Consider the following 23215-nt stretch of genomic DNA (forward strand, 5'->3'; position numbering starts at 1 on the left):
TTCACTTAACACAGTCTCAGAAAGTCAGCTGCAACCAAATGCCCCTGGGCATTTTCTTTCAGTGTTTGCAGATGCTTATAATCACAGTTAGATTATACAGAGTAGAAGAAAATCCTTTCTTCTACACAGAGTAGAAGAAAATCCTAAGCTTCTGAAAAACAGTGACGGCCATTCTACTCCAGCAGGCATTTAAATGAAGCTTTGGAGTTTTTAATGATTTTTTATTTTATTTTATTCGTTAATATGCTTTTGCAATTTCTATGTACACCACTTGGAAACATTCATGATTAAGTGATATATAAATAGCTGAAATTATAATTTTTATTAAAAAAAAACACTACTTGTCCCATGTGTGCAGTACCTTTGATGGGTGAACAAAACACTGCTCACACTGTAGCCAATTCAAGGGTAGATTAACGATCTAGAATTAAACAAATTGGTTTTTTCATTTGAAATTCTCGGAAGTTTTCAGATGCCTGTGAGACAGCTGCGAAGCAGCCCAGCCCATCAGCCTCCACACCTTAACACTACCCTGCATTTCTACTTGAGGCAGAAAATGCAAAGGGAGACTATTAGATCTGTCTAATGGGCACATTACCACATTCATTCTTATTAGCAGACAGAAAATTGTTATGAGTTTTACCAGCTCCAAAAAAGGATCAATGGGAAATGGCAAACATCCTGCTTTTTGCAGTAGACCAGTGGTGTCCAAACCTTTTTCAAAGAGGGCCAGATTTGATGAAGTGAAGGGCCCTGAAGGCCAACCAAAGTTGTTGAGCTTTCTTTAGGGTTGAAGTTGCTGAGGTTTTTTTAAAGGATTTTACCCAGGAAATATACTGCCACAGGGGCCGGATTAAACCGACCAACAGGCCAGATTAGGCCCCTGATAGGGATTTTGGACATGCCTGCAGTAGAAAGATATTCAGTGCAAATCAGTGTCTAAGGAAACAGTCGATGGAAAGTTGAAATTATCGAAGTTACTCAAATGTAGCAGTAATAGGTAGATATGCCCCTTTAAGTACAATATATACTCCAATATAAAGTATAGTACTTATTCCAATAGAAAGACAATGGGTTGTATTCTGTGCCATCCATGAGCAGCACTTATACATGTAGAAGGCAGCAACTTCTTCCTATCCTCTCTCCTCTAATCATGTTTTGGGCTCCTCCCTCCACAGAAAACATTGAGGCACGTGGGCTTGGGGATGGAGGCGAAGTCAAGCACAAAGTCCATTGGTACAACACTAGATTCCACCCAATGTTACTGGAATTAAATCACCCTCTTAAACTCCACCTAGGTGCTTCCCCTATACAACTGACCAGCTACAGACTAAAAGCAGGCCCCTTCCTAGGCGTTTGACAGCATGGTGGAGGTGAAGATCTGCTGTAGAATCTGTGGGATCTCCTTGGTGTCCATGGCAATAAAGGAACGGCCGGCTGGCAGAGTCCTTTGCAACCTGCAGATCAGGAAAGAGAAAAATACATGATCGCAAATTGTGTCCCACTACAATAAATACGTGGATGCAGGTGGCACTGTGGCCTAAACCGCAGAGCTTAGGGCTTGCTGATCAGACGGTCGGCGGTTTGAATCCCTGCGACGGGGTGAGCTCCCGTTGCTCAGTTCTGCCAACCTAGCAGTACGAAAGCACGTCAAAGTGCAAGTAGATAAATAGGTACCACTCCGGTGGGAAGGTAAACGCCGTTTCCGTGCGCTGCTCTGGTTCGCCAGAAGCGGCTTAGTCATGCCGGCCACATGACCCGGAAAGCTGTCTGTGGACAAACGCCGGCTCCCTCGGCCAGTAAAACGAGATGAGCGCCGCAACCCCAGAGTCATCCGCGACTGGACCTAATGGGTCCCTTTACCTTTATCTTTACACAAAATACATCAAATAATGTTTAAACGCTCTTAAGAAGTAAAAATTTCCTTCTAAATCTCTTGTACTGTAACTGCAACCTGAAAGACTTGGAGACTTTGGTGGGAGCAAGCGGAAAAAGCTTTGCCTCTGCAAAAGTCTTTCTGCATCAAGACTCCTTTCTATTTGTGTTTGCTATGTGCTATGCACATGCGTGGCACAAAGGAAAGCAGAGCATTAACACTCCGGATATTATGGGGCTTGTCCAATGGGACTGCGATAGGGTGTTGCCTAAGATGTGGGATATACAGCAAATCCATGAGGAAATGTGTTTTGTGGTCCCCAGAGCACAAAACCAATGACTGATTTAAAGTAGATATTTTATTATTATGATTATGATTATGATTATTAATTGTTGTTGTTGTTGTTACATTTCTTAATTGCGAGAGGTAGTCTTTGGAGGCACAGAATACAAGCAGCTCTTTGGTAAGGTAGCATTTTACTTCAACCAATACAGTGGTGCCCCGCAAGACGAATGCCTCGCAAGATGGAAAACACGCTAGACGAAAGGGTTTTCCGTTTTTCGATGCACTTCGCAGGATGAATTTCCCTATGGGCTTGCTTCGCAAGACGAAAATGTCTTGCGAGTCTTGAGATTGTTTTTCGCTCCCCACCCCCTTTTTCTAAGCCACTAAACCGCTAATAGCCTTTTAGCAGCTAATCCGCTAATCCCTTAAACCTTTAATAGCAGCTAATAGCTGCTAAACCGCTAATAGCACTAATCCGCTAAGCCGCTAATAGGGTTGCTTCGCAAGATGAAAAAACTGCTAGACGAAGAGACTCGCGGAACGAATTAATTTCGTCTTGCGAGGCACCACTGTACTGAGTTCAACAAACAGCAGAAGAAAGGGGGGATTTCTCATTTGTCACACCAAACTCTGACATGGGCAGACGTTTCTGCTTTCTGCAAAGCTCAGCTTGGCATGAGTTCTCTGCCGCTCACAGCACAAGAAACTCTGTGTGATGCTAGGCAACCAGCCTGGCCAGAATGCCAGACCTGAGCAGATTTGTGGAGAACTGTGCAGAACACATTTTTAAAGAAAACTTATGCTATATGTATGCATGCCATGAACTCATTGACCTACCTGTCTGCCTGATCTCCTAAGGAGCCTATGAATATGGCAAATGCGTTCACTTTGGGGTTGATGGTCAAGGCTTGAGCAAACCGTGCTGCAGGGATGCCGTAGCGCTCAAGGTTGGCATCGCTTAAGACTATGACGAAGTACTCGTCTGCCTCTTCTTTCGCAATCTCCCGAATGGCGTGCTCTGTGCCCTCCAGGGTGTGGTCACCACTCATACAGAACTGCGCGTGGGCATGCATTATCTGAGGCGGGGGTGAAAACATCAACAAAAAGAGGCACGGAAATGAAAAACAAGGAAGCAAACATTTCAGCACCCATTGAATGGGAAAGCCTATTGCATGTGAATTCATGTCCAAATTTTAGTTCAGACGATAAAGAAACTTTTTGATTGAAAAAAATGGAAGGGTAGCACCTTCCAATTTCTCCACAGGCAGCAAAATGAGATGGGACACACCCGGGACAGAAATATGGAAAATAAATGGACCTGTGAACCAAAACCTTATCTCACTGGGAACACAAGACTTGTGGTGCCAGCTGTGACAATCACACAGGGCCCCTGGACGTTTCACCGTCTATTGATCCCTGTGCCACCACTTTATTTCTCGCTGCCACCACCCAGGCCCTACCTGGTACAATACTGAGTCCAGTCAGGGTTAAATTGGAACATAAACTTTTGTTTATTTATTGCAGTTTAACAAGCGTGTGGTTTCATAAACGGTATCGGTCCATTACAATCATAGGGTGCCTATCCAGACCTATAACTTCCGCTACCTGCTCTCACTCACTAAACTACCTCTCAGATATTTACCGTATTTTTCGCTCTATAACACGCACCGGACCATAACACGCACGTAGTTTTTAGAGGAGGAAAACAAGAAAAAAATATTCTAAACGAAACAGTGGATGTATGATTTTTGTGGTTCATGCTGTGGCCACAGACATGTGATCTGACGGTGAGTTTGGGGTAGCCCAATGCAAAAATCCTGAGGATCCATGTGGATCCATGCTAAAGTCGCCCTAAAGTCGCAGGGGCACTGGAAGTCGCAGGGGCGCTGGGAGAGTGAACGGGAAGCAAGAGAAGGAGAACGATAGCTCAAGCACATACACACACAGCCCCTACAGTGGCTAATCCAAAATCGGACAGCAAAAAACTGCAGGCAGGGACATAGAGCACGGGGTTGTTTTAAAGCAGCCAACCCCGCTCTGCTTCTCTCCCTCCTCCCCGGCTAGGCTCGCTGACAGGAGCCGCTTACACCCGCTTTGCTGTTTCAAAGCGAGCCACGGACTGCTCACAACCGCAGCAGATTCCCCTGCCATCCGTAGGCATTCGCTCCATAACACGCACAGACATTTCCCCTTACTTTCTAGGAGGAAAAAACTGTGTGTTATGGAGCGAAAATTACGGTACTTGTCTTCCTATCCCTTAACTATTCCTGACTCAGCTTATTTCGCTACAGTAACTCAACCTCCCCACAGACTCTACCCCAATTCACTCCCACTCCAACCAACCACCCAACTCCCAACAAACTCCCCCTTCGCCCCTCCCAGGGCTGGTTTTATAGTCCCTCTGACTCCACCCCCCTGGGTCCTGATTGGGTAACTTGTTTAACTATTTCGCCTCCAGCACTCCCATATATTAACATCACACCGGCTCTCTTAGGCAAACCCCCAGTGGGCCAAGAAGGGGGTGGTTGGGTAAATGCGCCATGTCGACCAAATTGGAATTAAAGAGAACGGCCCTTCATTTCTGACAGCATCGCTCCAGAGCAAAGTAGGAAAAAATGAGTGCCATCCATAACAGGCCTTTGCTGGGAGGCTCAAAGCGCGTGCAGAACAACCAGGTGTCTGGTGTTTATTTCAATAGTAAAATATGGGATATGACGCCTTAACAAGAAGAGATGAGAATTTGCAGAAAAATAAAAATATGATGTTTTGTGGTTCCTTAGAAAAGAAAGGATTTGTGAAGTGTTATCTTCAGTTGACAAGATTCATTATTCATGGCTATCTGCATGAGCACACAATTTTGGGAGAAAACCCATTAAATGCGAGAGGTCCAGGTGGTCTGTGAAACCTCTGCAAAGCTCAAATGCATAGAAGAGAACTATAACTACCCAAATCACAACAGTAGCAACTGGTGAGAAACCATCTGGACAGGGGAGGAAATCCGTATGTTAAAGGAGGCCATTCTAGAAAGTCACTCCATAAAAACAACTACAGTGTTACCCCGCAAGACGAATGCCTCGGAAGACGAAAAACCCGCTAGACGAAAGGGTTTTTCGTTTTCTGAGGTGCTTCGCAAGACGAATTTTTCTAAGGGCTTGCTTCGCTAGACGAAACAGCCCTGCCTCTCCTGTCATGGCGACGGTCACTGCACGCACACACGCTCGCTTCCCCGCTCCTCCGGCTCCCTCCCACCTTTCGGCCGACCTTCCGACCTTCCGGCTGCCTCGCGCCGCTGCCCACCGCCCTCGCACGCTCCCCGCAGGAGCCGTTGCCGCCAGCAGCCAGCGCTGCAGCCGGAGTCGCGCTCCTGAGCCCCTCCGCCCTCCAGCAGCCGCGTCACGCGGTGTCCACAAGGCGCGGGTGAGTCCAAGGACCAGCTGCGGCAGCTGCCCTGCTTCTCCCCACCCCTCCCCGCCGTGGTGCTTTGCAAGACGAAAAAACTTGTTCTACGAAAAAACTCGCAGAACGAATTAATTTCGTCTTGCGAGGCACCACTGTAATATATTGGCAGCCACTGTGAGAACAGGATCCTTGATTAGATGGTCCAGTGGCCGGATCCAGCAGCTTCTCCTTACGTTCTTATATTCAGATTCCTAAGTGCCAGAGGTGGGGGATTTTTACAGCATGTTTATACTTTCACACTCCCTGTCCCGCTTGGTTCTCTTTCCCGGATACCAGGCACTACACAAATGTCTAAGAATTTCATCCAGTAAAGGTTTACCTTCAAAATTTCCAATCTTTGTTTATTGTTCTTTGGAACGTTGTCATTCTGGACCACGGCAATGTTAAAACCATCTCCTGAATGCCCAGTGATGTCATACTGCATGGAAAAGATTTAAACATCCTTTTAAAGCATCGTCCCCATAATAAAATGTATGTTTTTTCTATAAGGCACCGATCACAGTTTGGAGTCTTGAACCACCAATTGCCACCCACCAATTTCTGTGCTATTAAAAAAAAAAATACCCTTGTGCTCACAGGCCAAAGTACAAATTAAGGCTGGAAGAGGCACATTTTATGCCTTTAGTTACACATTCAAATTCTTAATATTGATTGTTCAGCCCTTTTAAGCAAACCACAACAGCATGTGCTTTTCAGCATCAGCTTGCATGGACAGATCAGACAAATTCATACTGGAATACCAGGGGAAGGGTTATATTTTAAGATGTCCAGTGTCTTGACTGCCTATATTTCTATTTCTAAGAATATTAATTTTATTTGACAAGACCTATATGCCACTTAATCAACAAAAACTAAGCAGCTTACATAAAAAATATAAAATATTCATTTAAAAATACTGATAACATTAACGTTAAAACCAAACGGACAAAAAATGCATAGACATTGTACTAGACGTGTAGTAAAAGCATGATCTGGCCACAGACATTTAAAATGTTTCCGGATAAGAGAGGGATGTTGAAACCTCTGTTACAAAGACAGAAGGGAGTCTGATTGCACCATAAAGACTCACAAATCTTTTGCACCATTAGATTTTGTGGTCTAGAATCAGAGAACCAGAGAGTTGGAAGGGACCCTGAGGGTCATCTAGTCCAACCCCTGCAATGCAGGAATCTTTTTGCCCAGCGTGGGGCTTGAACCCACGAAACTGAGCGTCTCATGCTCTATTGATGTATGAAAAGGTCCGGGGGAAAGGAAAGCACATGAGATACCGTATTTTTCGCTCTATAGGACGCACAGGACCATAGGAGGGGGAGAACAGGGGGAAAAAATTCTCCCCCTCTCTGCTCAGCGCCCCTTCAGCGAAGCGGCAGGAGAAACGGAGCCCCTTCCATTTCTCCTCCCGCTTCGCTGAAGGGGCGCTGCGCAGAGAGGGAAAACTGTGCAGCGCCTCTCCAGCGAAGCGAAGCCTGGAGAGCAAGAGGGATCGGTGTGCACCGACCCCTCTCGCTCTCCAGGCTTCAGACGGCCATCTGCAAGCCTTCGGAGCGCGGCGGGAACTCCTGCTGCGCTCCGAAGGCTTGCGGATAGCTGCCTGAAGCCCCCGGAGCGCAGCGGGCGTTCCCACTGTGCTCCGGGGGCTTCAGGCTTCAGCGAAAGCAACGTGAAGCCTCCGGAGAGCGGGGGGAGCTCTCCCTCTGCGCTTCGGAGGCTTCGCGTTGCTATCGCTGAAGCCAAGGAGCCTGCATTCGCTCCATAAGATGCGCAAACATTTCCCCTTCGTTTTTGGAGGGGGAAAAGTGCGTCCTATAGAGTGAAAAATACGGTGAATAAAGCTAAAGTTAAAGCTATATTGATGCAATATGCTGAAGCCGCACTACTACCAACATTTAACATGAGCATTTTAGACACTAAAGCTAGAGGCAAAACGCAGTTGATTTTTGTACTCTGCAATGCTTCCAAACAATGGTGGTGGACTGCTTTTTGGTTTTGTAAGAGAAAGAAATGTCTGTTCCTTTTGCGAGCAGAAGTGCGGTCTACGTATTTCTACTGGAAATGGTCTACCGGAAAAATGAATGCTGAAAAGTTAATAGGTTCATGTGTGTGCAAATCACCTTAAATTTCTGCTCGTAATTCTCAAAGGCTTCCATAACCATGCAAACAGCTTCCATGGAGCGCTCCAGCCGCCCGTCCACCCCGTTGAAGCGGTACATGCTGCCAGAGACATCCACGACCAGGCGGAGGCGTTTCGGCTTTTGCTGAGGGCTCCCCAGCTTAAAGAAATCAACAGCAAGTCAGGTTGGTGGGGGAGCTTCAGTCAAAAGGGACGAACAGTTACGTGCTAGCTTAAAGGGCAGATTTAAAGAAATGTTCTAATGCAAAATTGGTACAAAAGTACCTAGGTGAACTGGGCACAAATCCTTCTAATTACTTTTTTCTGAATTACTGTTCTAAGACTGCCGTGCCTGGCAAATGGGCTCCTTCTCTGCCACCACTCGCAGCTTCCTTATTTGTGTGTTTAAGACGGACCCGAAGGAACAATTCTGTGAACGGCAAGGGTTAGCTCACTGTTTTGTGAACTGCACATGGTCCTCATAAAAAGGTATTGTGATCCTGTTAAAATATTACGGAAAACACTTCTTTTGAACTACAGTGGTACCTTGGTTCTCAAACGCCCTGGTACTCAAACAACTTGGACGCAGCAAACCCGGAAGTAAGTGTTCTGGTTTGATAACTTTTTCCAGAAGCGGAATGTGCTCCATTTTGAGTGTCACACTTCCGTTTTGAGTGTCACACTTCCGTTTTGAGTGTCACACTTCCGTTTTGAGTGTTGAGGTCTGTCTGTTTTTGCTATTTGTTTTGCGTTTTTGCGGCTTTTTTGTTTTGTTTTTGTGACTGTGTGGAACCCAGTTCAGCTACTGATTGATTGATTGATTGTGTGACTGCAGTACATTGTTTATTGCTTTCATTTTATGGATCAATGGTCTTGTTAGATCAGGGGTCTGCAACCCGCGGCTCTGGAGCCGCATGTGGCTCTTTTACACCTTTGCCGCGGCTCTGGGACGGATACTAGTGAGGGGAGGAGGCGCATTGTGCGCCCCAACACTCCCCACTGTGGCAGGCGCTGTACTGGCTGTGATGTTGCATGGGGGCGGTGCGTGCGTTAGTCACGCACCGTCCTGACGTCACCTTCCCGCCTGCTGTCAGATCGGAGGGCAGCGGCGTGCATGCTTTAAATGTCACAATAGTTTTGCGGCTCCCAGTTTTTTTTCTTCGTAAACGGGTCCAAGTGGCTCTTTTTGTCTTAAAGGTTGCAGACCCCTGTGTTAGATAGTAAAATTCATGTTAAATTCCTGTTTGAGGGGCTGTTTTTAAAAGTCTGGAACGGATTAATCCATTTTGCATTACTTTCTAAGGGAAAGCATGCCTTGGTTTCGGAATGCTTTGGTTTCGGAATGGACTTCCGGAACGGATTGAGTTTGAGAACCAAGGTGCCACTGTACTGAGAAAAATCTACTGAATAGATTTCTGGATTTAAGTTGCCCATACTGGAAACAAAATCCAAGAAACATCTCACATAAGGTTCTGCATGTAAAAGTCTTTTTTTAAAAAAAACCAACAACACTAAAATTTCAGATTCAGAATTCATTCCAAAAGCAAATAGGGTTGTTTTTTTTAAAACATGCATTATGGGGATAATTCGGCTTTGTGTTGCAAAGCTTGTCTGCGGACATTACAGCCTTTAAAATGGGATTTTGGGCGACACTGCACTCAGACTATAAAGTAGATCATTTTAAAAGTGAAGCATCTGTTTTAACACTTTCTGGCGTTGCTCCTGGATCGGAAAAGGTATTTCATGACACATGAAACAAGCCGGAATATCAAGCTGCTTACGGAGAGTTTGGCAAACAGATAAAAACGCTTAAAATATTTGTTTGGTTCTACTAGCTTCCAATGTCATTCTTTCACTGAATCACCATTCAAGCATTTTGTTTTGAATTCTCTTCTTCTCCACCGAAATAGAGATGCTTCTCATAATTCGGTTCTTTGCCCCCATTATTTATGATTTACTTCAATCCAGAAGACACAGAGCAGACATTATAACAAGAGAGTAGAATTTAACTGCGAACGCTAAGCTCTCTGGAGTTCCGATAGTTGCAGGCCTAGGACCAGAGGCCTTCAGGACTACATGGAAATGGCGGAAATGACCGGCAGAATCCGAGACCAGGGAGAAGAGTCGATGGAAGAAGATTGGAAAAAATTTAAAGTATATTTACAGAAATATTTCAAAATTAATGAATGTTAGAAGAATATTGGAATGAAGCTACATGGTTTTAGCAGAAGTATTATTAAGAATTATATGAATATTAAGTGTTAAAGTGGAAAATTTAAAGTTAAATTGTGTTAGGATAAATTATAGAACAAAAATTGAAGAAGAGGGAAAGGATTTGTTGAACCAGCTAATTTGAACTAGAATACAAAAAAGGGAGGTGCGAGGAAGTTGAGGAAATAAGCAAATGAAAGATACAGATATAAAATTTGGATGTGTGTGTAAATGTGTTTGTTTTCTTTAGGTTGTATTGTTGTGTTGTATTTTTTTTTCATTGTTGATGTATTGTTTGTTGAATTTATGTATTGTTTTTCTTTATTGTTTTTCTTTTTATAATTATAAAATATTTAATAGCTTATTTATTTATTTTTTAAGGACCAGAGGCCTTCATACATCAACACATCCAAGCGGAGGTCTTCATGGTCAACCATGGGAAGGAAATTCCCCAGGAGGGCACACAGCCAGCAAAGAGAGCCCAGAATGTGGCTGCTGACTCAAGTTGCCCATTTCGAGGTTCATATAGCAATTATCTCCATATTCTGAGGGCCAAATGGCAGAAGAGCTAGCCGACCTAACTGGAAGAGTCCGCGACCAGAAGGAGGAGGAGTATCAGGAAGAGTGGATTAAATTTAATCATTATTTAGTTACATATGTTAAGTTAAACTAACTGAAAACAGCTTGTAGACTTAATTGGCTTGGGATTTTATTTATGACAAGTGACGAATTAATATGTTTAATTTCATAAAGTGAAGATTGAAGGATGTTAATGTTTAAGTTAAATTTTATAAGAATTGTGACTTGGAAAACCGTTAAAAGGATATGCAATGAAATTCAACCAAGGGGAAGCGGGGAAGTCACTTAACAAAGTTAATAAGTGTAATTTTCAATAAGGTTATGATTTATGTTTGTTTGTCTTATGTGTTTGTTTGTTTATAATACTGTGAAAATCAATACAAAATTTTGAAGGAAAAAACAAATGGCAGAAGACTGTGGGAAATCTGTAACTGGGTCTCCTGCTATTCTTTAAAAGTGTGCTACCTGCAGATAATATAGCAGCTTTGTTGGAAGACACAAGATCTACCCACCAGGGAAGAATGGCAGATGAAGTTGATGGATTACATGGAACTGGCGGAAATGACTGGCAGAATCCGAGACCAGGGAGAAGAGTAGGTGGAAGAAGGTTGGAAAAAATTTAAAGCCTATCTACAAAAACATTGTAAAATTAATGAATGTTAGAAGGATGCTGGAATGAAGTTATATGGTTTTAGCAGAAATGTAATAAAGAATTAAGTAAAAGTGGATTGATAATGGGATAAAATGAAAAATTTAAGGTTAGGCCGTTAAGATAAATTATAGAACAAAAATTGAGTAAGATGGAAAGAATTTGCTGAAATAGTTAATTGAAATAGAATACAAAAAAGGGAGGTGTGAGGAGGTCGAAACAAGTTAATGAAAGGTAAAGATATGGAATATTGGATGTGTGTGTCTAATGTGTTGTTGTTTTTCTTTTTTTCTTTTTTTGTATTGTTGTATTGCTTTTTTATTGTAATTGCAATGTATGTTTTGTTAAACTTTTTATTGTTTCTTCTTCTTCTTTTTTCTTTTTTCTGTAATTTCCAAATTTCCAATAAATATTCTTTTAAAAAAAAATAGCAGCTTTGGAGAGGTCAGTTTTATGAGGAAAATGGAGGAAGGGGACAAAGGATCAACTTCTTCCAGCAGCACCTCCTTATCAGATTTCTCCTCACCACTTCCAGCAGCTACTTAGTAAATAAAAAGCGGAAGCTGCTCTAATCCCCGACCTCCGGGTGTTATGTCTGGTTGCACCCTGGGTCCAGAAAAGGTAAAAACAGCTGACTCAAGATCATAAACGCAAGATTGAGAAAAGTTGCTCTCAAAGGCATGTTTGGAGACAGAGTTACGTCACACAGAGCTGAACCACAAAATGAAATGAGCACAAACAAACTATGTCAATGGACTCTGCAAGGGAACTGACTCCATCCCAAACATAATGCGCAGTGTGATTCTGGAGCTGCAGAACAGCCACAGTTGCCTCCCAGAACAGGCAATAATTCTGTGGAAATTCACTGTGCCAGACTCCAGGGGGGCATGCTAGCTGGGCTACATTTAAGTTGCCGTGCATAGCCCAGGTAAAACCAGGGATGTTCCTAGGGGACCAGATTTACCGGACCATACCAGCCGCCTACCTTGCAGAAATCTACTATGTGGAATACCGCAGACTTTTTACAGCGGCTAGATTAAATGTCCTTGACTCTGCGATATTGTGGGGAAGGTACAGGGGAGTACCATACGCCCAGAGAACCTGTCATTGTGCCATGGGTGTGGTTGAGTCCACCAAACACATTCTCTTGACTTGTCCTTCTTATGCAGAGCTTAGACAAAATTTTATAGACCCACTTCTATGTCAATTTAGCTTCCTACCCGGAGAAAACCAGGTACTACACTTGCTGAATAATGTCACTAGAGCTATACCTTCCTTGGTGGCCAAATTTCTTTTTTTAGCTTTTAAGCGTCGTAAGACTATAATTGATTGTATAGATATGGGGCTATCTGTTTAGACCATTTTAGTGTTGGCCAAGTTTTTAAAAATCTTTTTCGATGTTTTAACTGTGTACTGACATGTTCTTTTTTTCTGACTGACGGTCGAATAAAAGGTTGATGATGATGCCGTGCAGGCTCTGTGCAAGCTCTGCCTTACACATGAATAAAATGTGTGAATAATAGGGTGGGCGGGCAGATTTTTGTAAATTACACCAAATTACCCAGCAAAACGTTAAATGGACTAAGAAAAGCATGTATCCCAGGAGAACAGTTGGTGCGCATGCACTTTAACTGTGTCTCAGTTAACTTACTTGTGGGTCAAGATCTCCCCGTCGCTTATAGATAGTTTTTTCTCCTGTCAGGCTGTCGATTATCTTGGCATCATCTAGTTCTCCAACGGCCTGGTTCCTGAGCCACTGTCTTTCCTTTCCTTTCGCCTGTGAAAAAAAGGAAACACTTGTCCTTAAAATTATTTTCTTTCTGAAAAGTCTTTGGAAGTACTAATGGGACTTCTGCTGCAAATTCTACAATGAGGTCTGGCAGAAATATTCAAACCAAAACAGGAATAGGCAAGTACCGTATTTTTTGCTCTATAAGACGCACCAGACCACAAGACGCACCTAGTTTTTGGAGGAGGAAAACAAGAAAAAAAATATTCTGAATCTCAGAAGCCAGAACAGCAAGAGGGATCGCTGCGCAGCGAAAGCAGCAATCCCTCTTGCTGTTCTGGCTTCTGGGATAGCTGCGCAGCCTGCATTCGCTCCATAAGACGCACACACATTTCCCCTTACTTTTTAGGAGGGGAAAAGTGAGTCTTACAGAGCAAAAAATACGGTATTTAGGAACACAGGGCTCTGCCTTATACTGGACCCGGACATTTCCTACCTAGAGATGCCAGGGATTCCAGCTGGGACCTTTTGCCAATGAGCAACCACCCTTTTCCATTGATAATCTATCCTTCCTATCAAACAAACTGTTAATAGTTCAAGTTGTATGGCTTAAGTGATGATGGGCAGATGACACAGCAAATACAGTTAGCAAATACAACCCTCAAAATACAGTTAGCTTTCAGTTACTGACATAAGTAACTGGACTTTGAGAGACGTGTTAATAGCCGGCCATCACTTAAGCCACATGTAGTACAGTGGTACCTTGGGTTACAGACGCTTCAATTTACAGACGCTTCAGGTTACAGACTCCGCTAACCCAGAAATAGTACCTCAGGTTAAGAACTTTGCTTCAGGATAAGAACAGAAATTGTGTGGCAGTGGCGCAGCGGCAGGCCCCGTTAGCTAAAGTGGTACCTCAGGTTAAGAACGGTTTCAGGTTAAGAACGGACCTCCGGAACGAATTAAGTTCTTAACCCAAGGTAAAGGTAAAGGTAAAGGTACCCCTGCCCATACGGGCCAGTCTTGCCAGACTCTAGGGTTGTGCGCTCATCTCACTCTATAGGCCGGGAGCCAGCGCTGTCTGCAGACACTTCCGGGTCACGTGGCCAGCGTGACAAGCTGCATCTGGCGAGCCAGCGCAGCACACGGAACGCCGTTTACCTTCCCGCTGGTAAGCGGTCCCTATTTATCTACTTGCACCTGGAGGTGCTTTCGAACTGCTAGGTTGGCAGGCGCTGGGACCGAGCGACGGGAGCGCATCCCGCCGCGGGGATTCGAACCGCCGACCTTTCGATCAGCAAGTCCTAGGTGCTGAGGCTTTAACCCACAGCGCCACCCGTGTCCCTAACCCGAGGTACCACTGTACAATGTCGTGACTTGCCCTGTTTCGCTGTTCTAAGGATGCTTTGTGACTCTGAGCAGGAGGCACTATTGTGTGCATGTTAAGAAGAAGATAAGTCCAGACCACGTCTCTGTGGCATCCATTGTCCATTCAGCCACACGAACCTCCAGCTTGAAGCAGCACCACACAGGCGCAGGTTTATCGCCTCAGTGAGAACTAGTCCCAAATAACGGGATCATACACCAAATAAGCAGGTTGTTGTTTTTTTATAAGATATTTATTAAAGTTTTCAATATATTACAAAAATTAGAAAAAATAAGAAAAAGAAAAAGGAAAAGAAAATACAAAATAGGAACAATTAAAAACAAATCCGTCTTTCCATGACTTATCTTTCATTTACTTGTTTCCCTGACCTCCCCACACCTCCCTTTCTTGCATTCCAGTTCAATTGGTTAATTCAGCAAATCCTTTCCCTCTTTAATTTTATCCTATCCTTTATCTTAATATATTATAACTTTAAGTTATCACCTGTTAACGATCCATTTTTACACATTCCTTAACATTACTACTAAAAATTCCCACTTAGCTTCAATCCAACTTCATTCTAAGATTCATTAATTTTACAATGTTTTTGTAGATAGTCTTTTTAAATTTCTTCCAATCTTCTTCCACTGACTCTTCTCCCTGGTCTCGGATTCTGCCGGTCATTTCCGCCCAAATAAGCAGGTTGTTAAGTTTCACAGTTATATGAGTCTTTTCCTCCTCCATTTTTTTTTTTTACAGGCGACAAAGAATGTCTGGTTTCTTGGTCAGATAGTTTTGCTACACATTTCCCAGGAAGACAATGCAGCCTCAGGAAGCAGAGCATACGGCGCTTTCCCCATGAACTTAAAACAACCTTTTGTTAGTCTAAAGGAAAACGGATGCGCTTCCTTCCCTGACGCTGTGACAAGTGCTGCTCTGTGTCTCTAGGCACCAGGGACCAACTCCTGAGACCCTGGTCCTGAGGGAGGGGGCACAGGGCTAGCGGCTGCTTCCTCCCTCCCTCCCCCTTCTCCCTCAGCAGTCCTGAATTGTGGAGCCCAAAGCCTAAAATGCAATATATAACATGTAACCACAGTAAAGTGTCTTCAAAAAGAAGATTTTGATCATATTATTATTACTTACTACAGTGGTACCTCGGGACGCGGGTGGCGCTGTGGGTAAAAGCGCCTAGGGCTTGCCGATCGAAAGGTCGGCAGTTCGAATCCCCGCAGCGGGGTGCGCTCCCGTTGTTCGGTCCCAGCGCCTGCCAACCTAGCAGTTCGAAAGCACCCCCAGGGGCAAGTAGATAAATAGGGACCGCTTACTGGCGGGAAGGTAAACGGCATTCCATGTACTGCGCTGGCTCGCCAGATGCAGCTTGTCACACTGGCCACGTGACCCGGAAGTGTCTCCGAACAGCGCTGGCCCCGGCCTCTTAAGTGAGATGGGCGCACAACCCTAGAGTCTGTCAAGACTGGCCTGTACGGGCAGGGGTACCTTTACCTTACCTCGGGTTACATACGCTTCAGGTTACAGACACCGCTAACCCAGAAATAGTGCTTCAGGTTAAGAACTTTGCTTCAGGATAAGAACAGAAATTGTGTTCTGGTGGCGCGGCGGCAGCAGGAGGCCCCATTAGCTAAAGTGGTGCTTCAGGTTAAGAACAGTTTCAGGTTAAGAACAGACCTCCAGAATGAATTAAGTACTTAACCCGAGGTACCACTGTACTACCAGTACAAACAGAATTTTGAAGGTTTCGTCACTTATGACCTGGAATAACTATTTGGGGTTTTTTACACAAAAAGAGAAGCTGGGGGGGAAGCACACTGTCTTAACAATTTGAGGACAGAAACAGACTCTTTTAATCTTTTAATCTCTACAAAGTATGAGCTCCTCAGATTTTGAGAAAAAATATTTCACTGTACACTTTGCAAACGGAAGCTCATCTTGATTCTCTTTGTGCATTTCTCCTTCTCTCCCTGACTTTCAGACAGCGAAACACAGATGTCAAGAAAGATCACGCCATGGACAAATGGCTGAAACACACCTGGAGCAGATGTAAAGGCTCACCCAGCTGAAAGCATTATCTGAGCACAATGGCATGAGTTTCAGGGATCAGTGAACTATGACACGAATCACCCTCTCTTTCAAAACCAGATGCAGCACCTCCTAAAGCAGCAGCAGGAAACGGATGGACAATGGCCCAAACGAGGTCACAAGGCCATTTCCCACAAGCTCCATCCACCTTCTCGACATCTGACATTAGCTATAAGGTCAGGTGTGGAGCAGGAAAAAACGCAACTCACCTGACCTCATGGCAAAATCAAGTGAGTGACGGATGGGGAGCCCTACCCACCTATCAAAATGGACCTGTCAACAGTGTTGGAAGAGCTCAGGGTCCATCTCCGTGCCAGCGTGGTGTAGTGGTTAAGAGCAGTGGACTCGTAATCTGGTGAGCCGGGTTCGCTTCCCCGCTCCTCCACATGCAGCTGTTGGGTGACCTTGGGCCAGTCACACTTCTCTGAAGTCTCTCAGCCCCACTCACCTCGCAGAGTGTTTGTTGTAGGGAAGGTAGGGAAAGGAGATTGTTAGCCGCTTTGAGACTCCTTAAGGGGAGTGAAAGGCAGGATATCAAGTCCAAACTCCTCCTCCTCCTCCTCCACCTCCTCTTCTTCTTCTTCTTCTTCTTCTTCTTCTTCCTCCTCCTCCTCTTCTTCCTCTTCTTCTTCTTCTTCCTCCTCCTCTTCTTCTTCTTCCTCTTCTTCTTCTTCCTCCTCCTCTTCTTCCTCCTCCTCTTCTTCCTCCTCCTCCTCTTCTTCTTCTTCTTCTTCTTCTTCTTCTTCTTCTATATATTTACGGCTGTCATTCCAATATTCTAACCCCTGGCCACAAATAAGCTTAGCCCTGGTTCATACACGCACACACGAGGGAAGAGAAGGTTTTCCATTCCTTTCCATTCCACGGGTTCCCTGCATTCTGCTCTTCCTTTTGGTTTACAACTCCTTTGTGAGCTGCGATTTAATTTGTGCGCAAATATGTATTGTCAGAGCTGGCTCCTGGTCCCAGCTCACAGAGGACCAACGCTAGCCGGTAGTAATGTACAAAAGTCTTTATTGAAGTACAGTTTCCATTTTCAAGCCACAGCGCCCCAGCTCTACGTCTAGGGTTTAGACCGGCGAAGCTCCATCTGAATCTCCGCCCCCTGTACACCAGTTTAAGACTCTAGCCTTACTCCACCTCTTCCGTCTCTCCTTTCTCCTCTGGGTCCTGCTACCCCCCCGGGTTCCTTCCTTCCTGGACTCTTCCGACGCAGACGTTGACCCCCCTGACTCCTCCCTCTCTCTTCGGCGGGCTTTAGGACCTGGCTCTCTATCCGGGCTGCCAACAGTGCCGCCCTCCTGTACATTTGAACTCGGCGCGCGCGCGCAGCCTTCAACCTTCCTCTTGACCGTTTCCTCGCTCCCCGACGGAGGCGTGGTCAATCCTCCCTCATGTTCTCCCGCTGGCAGCGCGCCGCCTGATCCCGATGCCTGGGACTCCTCCCCCCTACTGCACTCTGGTGTGGACGCTGGTCCGGATTTCCAACTGCTGCTCTCTGAGTCCCCTCTGGCCCCTTCTTCCTGGGGTGTCCCCCTAGGCACCCCCCTTGCCCTGACCATGGGAGCCCCTTTTTGTGAATCATCCGATTCACTGGAAAGACTCAGAGACCTCGGACCGCTGTCATCGCTGACATTTCCTTCGGACTCCTCCCCCTCGCTCTCCATTTCCTCCCTTCCCTGTGCCTCTGCTCCTGAACCCCTGACATGTATGTTGTGTGATCACATCGCGGTCCTTTTTTGTGCTGTATGTATCCTGCCAGGAAGGGATGTGAACTGAAAACTGTGGCAAACTGTGGCACAGAGGCCTAAGCAAAACTTGGAAATAAAAAATAGGAAAACAGGTAATTGATGGTGCATTGGTGCAGCTTCAGAAAAAAGGCTGAGATGCTTTGGGACTCCAAAATGAAGATTTAAATTCAAAGCAGGAAGCACCTCTTATTTCACATGGATCTACTGTTCACAGCTATAGACTTGATGGGCAGCAGCTGGACGTGTGAGTTTGTTGTTGTTTAGTCGTTTAGTCGTGTCCGACTTTTCGTGACCCCATGGACCAGAGCATGCCAGGCACTTCTGTCCTCCACTGCCTCCCGCAGTTTGATCAAACTCATGCTGGCAGCTTCAAGAACACCATCCAACCATCTCATCCTCTGTCGTCCCCTTCTCCTTGTGCCCTCCATCTTTCCCAACATCAGGGTCTTTTCCAGGGAGTCTTCTCTTCTCATGAGGTGGCCAAAGTATTGGAGCCTCAGCTTCACGATCTGTCCTTCCAGTGAGCACTCAGGGCTGATTTCCTTAAGAATGGAGAGGTTTGATCTTCTTGCAGTCCATGGGACTCTCAAGAGTCTCCTCCAGCACCAGAATTCAAAAGCATCCATTCTTCGGCGATCAGCCTTCTTTATGGTCCAGGTCTCACTTCCATACATCACTTGTATGTGTGACGTGTGAGTTACCTCTGCTGAAAGGTGAAGAGATACAGCAGCCATGGCAGAAAATCCCTATTGTGACAGTCTACACAGATATGCAACTTATGTCCAGTTGGTTAGGTCAGCAAGTAATGAATTAAAATATCACAGCTCATTGCTAGCTGATTAGTTTTCTACCGCTAGAGAATTTTGAGTGGGACCCGTAAAACAGCTCCCACAAGTCATCCATTAAACCCTCATACCAGAGAGACCCCTCCAGTTTTCATATATTTTTTTCCTTGCCAATAACTTGAAAATAAACAATTTCCTCTCAGGTAAAATGCAGAAAAGGGAGTTTATCAGTTTTTAAAAGTCAATTCTTACCTGTAAATTATCCAGGATGATTCGGAGTAAATGAACTTGCCGCCGAACAGCTCCAGAGAACCTCTCATACGTAGATGCATCATATTCACTCATCTGGATTTCTTTTAGTCTGAAGAAATGAGATGAATATAGAATGAAATGAGTAAGAGGCATTTTGCGCAGCTATAAAAGAGTTGGTCAACTTTCTTAAAACAGGACATACAAGTACAGAATAAATTTACTGAGCAACTGCGTGTGCCTTCTTATGCATATTCATGTTTTTACATGAGCTGAATGAATCCCTCCCATGCATAGCTGTCAACTTACAGATTTGAAAATAAGGGAACAGCAGCCAAAATAAGGGATTTTAGTCAACCAGCAGCCAAACGAAGCCTCAAGCAGTGGTTCCCACAGCGCAGCAACCCGGCAAAGGGGATGCAGCAAGGAAAAACACCGTCACCTCTCTCAAAGGCGGGTCCCCAGGCAACGCGGCCGATTTGATTGGCACAAGGCATGCAAGCTCTACCCCCCAGTCGTTCTTAGTCTCCTTATTGGGTGAGCAACGCAGCCAAGCAACACAGTTGGAGCCTCCCTCTTCCCTGGCTGGCAGGGAGGGAGGGAGAGGAGCTGCTTCCTTTGAAACCCGGAAAATTTAAGGGACATCATCAATCCAGGACAGCAGCGGGAAACGGCGCTGGGATAAGGGACTTTCCCGCCAAATAAGGGACGGTTGCCAGCTATGCTCCCATGTATTAGCATCATTTTTATTAGGACTGCAGCCTGGGGAGTGGGGGGGAGAATGAACTACCCCTGCTCCCTACATGGTACAGTCCTGATCGGTGCTCCTCTTGTTGCTGCTTAAATGACAAAGATCAGGCATGTTAAATGCACACACATGCATTATCTGCTGGGGCCCTTGATAGATCATGTGTCTAGTAGGCACAAGGAATTTCACTTTATAAACCCAATGCTTCTTTCAAAGTGTCCATTGAATGAAGAGAAATCCATTACAAAGTGAATATTAACCTCTGTTTAAAAGCCTTTTCTCCCATCTCCCTGGCGGCTTTCTTCACCTCTTCAGGCACAGCATCTTTCTCCGCTTGAGACACCTGGTAGACCTTGTGGCCAGCATCCAGCCGGTACGGACCGCCTTTGCCGCCCAGCCCAGCCGTGTCTCTTCCACCTAGAAAAGAAGCAGAAACGGAGCTCTTGATTTTGGATGGAGGAGAATCCAATGGCTTTTCAAAAGTCTCACGTCGGTGACACACTTTTTAGACATCGTGCATCATTGCGCGACACAGTCATACAGTTTTACTAGCAAACCGAAGGTTGTGTTGTGTTGTGACACACACAGTTTGGAAAGCTCTGCCCTAGAGAATGAGCAGATCAGCACACTGTCATTTCAGGCGAATTGTTTAGAACTGCATGCTACATACGCAACAGAGCTTGTGTAATGGTTCCAGGGATTGCTTGTGCGTAAGTAGCCTTTACTCCTGGCTAGGTTGCATGGTTGAACCCTTTCTGACTAGACAGCCCTCTATTCCGTGGCTGCCTCAGTCGCTGGCAGAATCCGTCAGTGGGTGTTTCTTAAACCGCTTCCAACATAAAAGCTGTTTGACCCCCAGTCTGCTCCCCCGTTGCCTGCGCGAAAGCTTTCTGCGCAAGGTGGGTGTGGGCAAAGGAGCACTAGTCCCCTCTCCGCTTGTCTCCTGCGAAGTGTCCTGGAGCCACCTCTCCGCTTCCTCTATCTCCTCCCCCTTCTCCACTGGTGTTACGCTGATTTCCTTCCCCAGCGTATGGGCTATCCCTCCTCCTACTGGGACCCTCTCCACCATCATCCGGGAGCCCTCTCACCTCCTCCTGCTCCGATGGCAGTTCCCTGACAGCTTGGGACACCCTAACCACTTCAGCACGTTTCAGGGATGGCTCCTGAATATCAGGCGCAAACCATGGTTTTGTACCTGTTCCACCAGCCCACATGTTTCCACCAACATGAGGAGTGTTATCTGGATCTATCTTCCCATGCTTCGGAGAGCTGGCATCCAAACCGCTTTCTCTCTCGATAGTTATCTGTTGAAGCAAAAATAAAGTCTGCAGAAAAATGATGGTTATAGGATACTCCGCCATGCGCTCTTTATAAGGTCCAGGCATAGAACCAACTTGACCATATTACTATTCCTTTGCCCAAAGGATGGCTGATGTAATGCATCAAATAAAAGGTTTCCTGGGAAGGAAAGAAGATCAGGGCTACATCTGGGGCACTGAAAGAGTGTGAGCAAATCAAAACATATAAAGCTTAACAGAAGGGTACCTGTTCAAATGGTCAGGGCTCCTTAGAGAAATCAACAAGGGGGCGGAGAGAACGAAAGGAGTTAATTTGAATTTTGTCAAAATGCTCTTTATGCTCCCTTGCTCCCGAGAAGTTAGGGCACAAAATGCGGAAGTGTCTGAACTTGCTTCTGAGTCTGAATCTTAACTTCTTCCACCATCAAAGGTGCTAAAAACATGAAACTTCCTGTCAAGTCCAGGCACCTTGCCCTAAAGACCAATGTGCTCCTCTCTCCTGGGCAACTCAATTGCATGACCTTGAACCTCACTGCTTCCTTTGATGGGCCAACAGGAATGCCTCCTCTGTTTCTTCCAAAATAGTTTATTATATATATCTTTCAGTACTGTATAAATGCTTGAGGACAATTTCTATATTCATTTCCAATCTTCGTTAGAAATCTGATGCTGAACACACTGGATACATTTATCACCATGTGCTCCATCCATATCCATCAAGAGATTATAGATACCTGCTGTGGGTTAAACCACAGGGCCTAGGACTTGCCAATCAGAAGGTCGGCGGTTTGAATCCCCGCAACAGGGTGAGCTCCCGTTGCTCGGTCCCTGCTCCTGCCAACCTAGCAGTTTGAAAGCACGTCAAAGTGCAAGTAGATAAATAGGTACCACTCCGGCGGGAAGGTAAACGGTGTTTCCGTGCGCTGCTCTGGTTCGCCAGAAGCGGCTTAGTCATGCTGGCCACATGACCTGGAAGCTGTCTGCGGACAAATGCCAGCTCCCTCAGCCAGTAAAGCGAGATGAGCGCTGCAACCCCAGAGTCGTCCGTGACTGGACCTAATGGTCAGGGGTCCCTTTACCTGTAAGCAGCCATTTACCACAGCCTTTACAGAGAAGGACTCTAAGGGAAATGCCACTCTGTGAACTGTACTGTATATTTATATTTGACCAGTGGATGGTGCTGTGGTTCCTCCAGTGATGATGAGAGCAGATAGCCCTGGCAGAGCAATAACACCAGAACCAGGCCGCCAGAAGCCTTTTTTTCTCATGACCTGCGAAAAGCATTTGATGACTCCAATAGCAGGAGCACGTCAGCAGTTACACAAGGTTCTGTAAACAGAGAGCATCTTGCAAAAAGGGAATATGGGACAGAAAAGATCGCCCAGTGAAAGGAACTTTGCTTCCTGCATCCTGGTTCCATAACCAGCCTACCAGGTGCTGCTGAGACATATTGTTCAAGATGAGAAACAATTATCATTTTAGAAAAGGCAGAAGATGGAGGCTAAAAGTGGTTGCCTGGATATTGTTGATATTATGGGCTGTGTGCTGCAATCTGTGGCTCCGCGTCTGGATTCTTTACTATATTCTTCTGCGTACCGTATTTTTCGCTCTATAGGACATAATTTTTCCCCTTCAAAAATGAAGGGGAAATGTGTGTGCGTCCTATGGAGCGAAGACGCCATAGCCCCGTGACCCTCTCCCGGCTGGAGAGGTGACGCGCGGCTATGGCAGGAGCCTCTCTGCTGCGCCTTTCCGCTGCTCCCTGACCTGCTCTTTGGGGCTGGTGGTGGGCTTCCCCCAGCCAGCCCCAAAGAGCAGGTCGAAAGGAACCTGAAGCCTGGAGAGCGAGAGGGGTCAGTGCACACCGACCCCTCTTGCTCTCCAGGCTTCCAAGGTAGCTACCTGAACGCACCTTAAACGGCACCTTGTTTTAGAGCGGGAAAACAAGAGGGGAAAAGTTCTCCCCCTCTCCGCGTAGCGCCTCCTGCCGCTTTGCTGAAGGGGTGCTGGGCAGAGAGGGGGA

General features: G+C 45.6%; 1 protein-coding gene and 1 long non-coding RNA gene across 5 annotated transcripts in view; both read right to left on the reverse strand.

The window, feature by feature from the left end:
• Nucleotides 1-200: 200 nt before the first annotated feature.
• The window catches only part of VWA8 (von Willebrand factor A domain containing 8), a 112294-nt gene continuing 89279 nt past the window's right edge, over nt 201-23215 (reverse strand). For 2 of the 4 annotated variants that reach the window (XM_083448528.1, XM_083448526.1), the window contains exons 38-46: nt 21090-21198; nt 20155-20311; nt 19150-19258; nt 12821-12946; nt 7732-7890; nt 5940-6038; nt 2999-3237; nt 1321-1457; nt 201-421 (exon numbers count right to left, since the gene is read on the reverse strand). In XM_083448528.1, coding sequence (XP_083304654.1) covers nt 1349-1457; nt 2999-3237; nt 5940-6038; nt 7732-7890; nt 12821-12946; nt 19150-19258; nt 20155-20311; nt 21090-21198 — 1107 coding nt within the window. In that variant the 3' untranslated portion in view covers nt 201-421; nt 1321-1348. Of the gene's footprint in view, nt 1458-2998; nt 3238-5939; nt 6039-7731; nt 7891-12820; nt 12947-19149; nt 19259-20154; nt 20312-21089; nt 21199-23215 lie in introns of all 4 variants that reach the window. The other 2 variants (XM_083448527.1, XM_083448525.1) reach the window with 1 other exon arrangement.
• LOC310681916 lies at nt 8985-11008 on the reverse strand. The gene is made up of 3 exons (XR_014513682.1): nt 10936-11008; nt 10341-10509; nt 8985-9802 (listed from the first exon to the last, which is right to left on the reverse strand). It is a non-coding gene; the product is annotated as an uncharacterized lncRNA (long non-coding RNA).

Source organism: Podarcis tiliguerta, assembly GCF_965153285.1.
Source record: "Podarcis tiliguerta genome assembly, chromosome: 7".
NCBI classification, from domain to species: Eukaryota; Metazoa; Chordata; class Lepidosauria; order Squamata; family Lacertidae; genus Podarcis; species Podarcis tiliguerta.